This window comes from Caloenas nicobarica, chromosome 5, assembly GCF_036013445.1.
Source record: "Caloenas nicobarica isolate bCalNic1 chromosome 5, bCalNic1.hap1, whole genome shotgun sequence".
NCBI lineage: Eukaryota > Metazoa > Chordata > Aves > Columbiformes > Columbidae > Caloenas > Caloenas nicobarica.
Window position 1 is genome coordinate 2012822 of NC_088249.1, and position 3490 is coordinate 2016311.

Consider the following 3490-nt stretch of genomic DNA (forward strand, 5'->3'; position numbering starts at 1 on the left):
GTCAGGAGGATGGAGCCAGGCTCTTCTCGGTGACAATCAACGACAGGGCAAGGGGCAATGGGTACAAACCGTCCTGGGAGGTTCCATTTAAATATGAGAAGAAGCTTCTTCGTGGTAAGATATATAGAACACTGGAGCAGGCTACCCAGGGAGGTTGTGGAGTCTCCTTCTCTGGAGTCATTCAAACCTACCTGGACACGATCCTGTGTAACATTATCTGGGTGTTCCTGCTCCGGCGTGGGGATTGGACTGGATGATCTTTCAAGGTCCCTTCCAATCCCTGACATTCTGTGATTCTATTTCTAATCTGTTTATTGGCTACACATTCCAGCTAGAATAAAGTCTGTTTTGGAACTTATTGTCTGCATAAAATTGACATTTGTGGTGCCTCCATGACACTGAATCAGGGGAAATTCAGATGGGACATTCCCAAGAAGTTCTTCCCTACGTGGGTGGTTGGCCGCTGGAACTGGCTTCCCAGGGAAGGGGTGACGGTAGCAAGGCTGTCCGAGTTCAGGGAGTGTCTGGACAGCAATCTTAGGTATATGGTTTAATTTTAGGTGGTGCTGCGAGGACCTGGGGGTTGGAATTGGTGATCCACATGGGTCCCTTCCAAGTCGAGATATTCTATGCTACTACCCGGAGAGCCATGCAAGGCCAGGATGTTTTGTGGTAACGCAAGGTGCAGGGAGGCAGAAGAGTTCCTGAAAAGGCAGGTCTGCCGGCAGACCAGGGCAAGAGTGAATGAATTCTTTTTTTCACTCTGCGTGGGCATGTAGCTCTCGCTTTACCTACTAAGCTGCCTTAACTCAACGCACAATTTTTCCCACTTTTACCCTTCAGATTTTCTCCACTGTGCCACTGGAGGAAAGGGCTTGAGCAGCTGTGTGATGCCAAGCTGCCTGCTGGGATGAACCCACAACGCCTGGGAAGCCAAAGCCAAGTGAATCATGAAACCAGTACCCACCACATCAGCTCTTCTGCAAAATGCTCCCTGCTTCTGCAGCAGCTCAGCAGTGTATTGGCTTTGTGTGGCAAGGTCGTGTTTTTTGCCAGGGCTTGCACAGGGGTGTCTTCTGTGAGAAGCTGCACCCTATGCCTGTGTTCCCCGAGGAAGTGATGCACAGACGCAGATGCAGCATTTGTTCAAACACAAGTTTTATTGGCAACTTTGCACATGCTAAAGCTCCCAGAAGGAACGAACGCTGTCAAAGTCAGGAGTGCGGTCGCTGTCCGGGTGGCGACGGAGTCCCTATCACAAGCCTCCTCACGATGGCCTCTTCAGCTGCATCGGGTCCCACTCCCCAGCGAGTGCTTTTGCTGGGCAGGAAAGGTGCGGCACCAGTTCCCACTGCCGACTGATCGGCGTGTTCCTCGTGTCCAGCGTGCTCGTTTCTGTGGCACCAGCTCGCCGGGGAGTGTCTGGGGTTGACAGAGAGTCTCCCAGACCCCAGAGGACACGCAGAGGCAGATGGAGCCCTTTGTCACCAATGTAGACATCACCGGCTGCTGTGCTGGGGAGACCACTGAGAGGGGAATGCTGCCACTCTTGGCAGAGCACTGCTGCACAGGGTGTTCCCTTTCCTTTCCATGCCCTGCTTTCTCCCCTCTTTTTTCTTCCTGGATGATGCAACACAGCTCTGTACAGGAAGACCTCTTTCAGCGTCCTTGGAGCACCAGTCTACGAAGCCGATGTTGCAGCACCAGAAACTCAAGCCATGCATCCTCATAGGCATCCGGATCCTGCTCCAGGTGCTGGAAGAGGTTGAGCGGTTCAGCCATTTGCAAATGCGGGGGCAAAATAATCGTCTCGGGAACGTTGTCATTGCCAGTGAAGAAGTGGTTCAGGCATCTGTCCTCCAGGCAGCTGCGCAGGTACTGCAGGATGTCCTCCAGCCGCTCCAAGAAATCCCTCCTGCCCCAGTCTGACAGGGGTATGGTGGTCAGCAGGTGCATCAGAAGGGTCTTCAAGGTATAGGTGGAAAACTGTATGCGCAGAAGCCTGTGGGCGCAGAGCTGCAGGCATCTGAGGTGGACGCTGTCAGGCTGCGCCTGCCTGGCAATATGCCTGAAGAACTTCATCTCTGCCACAGAGTAGCTCTCCAGCCAGGTCGTGCTTGGGGTGTAGGCAGCCTCTGTATTGTGGCTGCTCAGGAAGATGTCCGAGTCGCCTTGCTGCACCCCAAAGATCAACTCAATTAAGAGCCTTTTCTCCGGGCCTTGTGTCACTTGGAATTTGCAGGAGCGGTCGGAGGGCAGCATTGTTAGGCGGTGTGTGGCTGATTCGGGCAGAATCCTCCAGGAATGTCTCACGATGTTCTGGAACCAGCGCGCAATTTTCTGCACATCTAGGTAGGAGTCAGTGCAGAGGTCGTGTAGGATGCTGGGGCCCTCCCTCCCCCTCTGCTCCTCCTCGGGGTCATGGAGGAAGCAACGTGTCTCTCCTGCCGGCTGCTCCATCTCACAGGTACACACCAACTCCACCCGGATGCGAAAGTTCCTCGTCGGCCACACGGGGTCCTGCTCGAGGTGGAAGATGTGTCCACGGGGTGGCTTCAGGGGCACAAGCAGGCGGTAGGTGATGTCTTCTTCACGGGGACTCCATCCTTCAAAAGCGCTGCCCACTTCAATGGCTTTTTCCAGCAATGGGTACCACGGCTTGAAGACGACATACTTGAAGACAAAGAGGAATCTTTCCACCAGGTTCTTCACAGCCTCGCACTCTCTGTCCCAGTTCTGAACTGGCCTCTGGATGTGCTCCACAAAAAACCTTGCCGGGTCATTTGCATCTCTCTCTGGCTCACGGCTCCGTTTCCTGAGCCAGCAGCAGAGCCCGAAGAGCAGGACCAGGACTCCAGCAAGGGCCCAGCATTGCCAGTGCTGCAAGGCAGAGAGGAGCAGGGGTGCCCAGGCAAAGCCGCTCTGCTCCTGGTTCCTGTGCTCCTGGCTCATCTCCTCTACCTCCTGCCACAGCCGAGTCATCTCCCGGTTCAGCATCTCCGCACGCTGCTCCATGCGCTCGCGCGTCTCCTCGTCCGGCTCATAGCCGACCGACTGCACGTTCAAGGTAAGAATTTGCCAAATCCCAAAGAAAATGTCCACGATAGCCATGGCCTGCAGGAGAAGGGAGAGAAGGGGCTCAGTGGGGCTGGGCAGGAGGGAGGGGGCTGGCGGTGGAGGGAGTGGGGCCGCGGACCAAGGGAGCTGGGGCATGTAGGAGCGGGGCCGAGGCAGCTGGGAGGCAGCAAGGGCTGCCCCAGCCCCGGCGGCGGCTGCTCCGAGCCCTGGCCAAGGTGCTCCCGCGAGTGGCCAGGCCCTCCATGCAGGGTGAGAACCCACCCCCGGGGGCCGCGTTTCTGCCCCGGCCCCCGTCCAGCCCGGCCTCCCCCCACCTGCGCACTCACCGCTGGCCCAGGCCGGACTGGGGCAGCGCTGCTGCCGGCGCCCCTTGTATACCGCCCCGTGGAGACCGGTCCCCTCTGATGTCACA

At 56.8% G+C, this 3490-nt stretch overlaps 1 protein-coding gene across 1 annotated transcript; it reads right to left on the minus strand.

Annotated features, from left to right (window-relative positions):
• Positions 1 to 1659: 1659 nt before the first annotated feature.
• LOC135989708 (inositol 1,4,5-trisphosphate receptor-interacting protein-like 1) lies at positions 1660 to 3111 on the minus strand. Its single transcript, XM_065636725.1, has one exon. It carries the CDS (start codon positions 3109 to 3111, stop codon positions 1660 to 1662), a length of 1452 nt encoding a protein of 483 aa, XP_065492797.1.
• Positions 3112 to 3490: the final 379 nt, after the last annotated feature.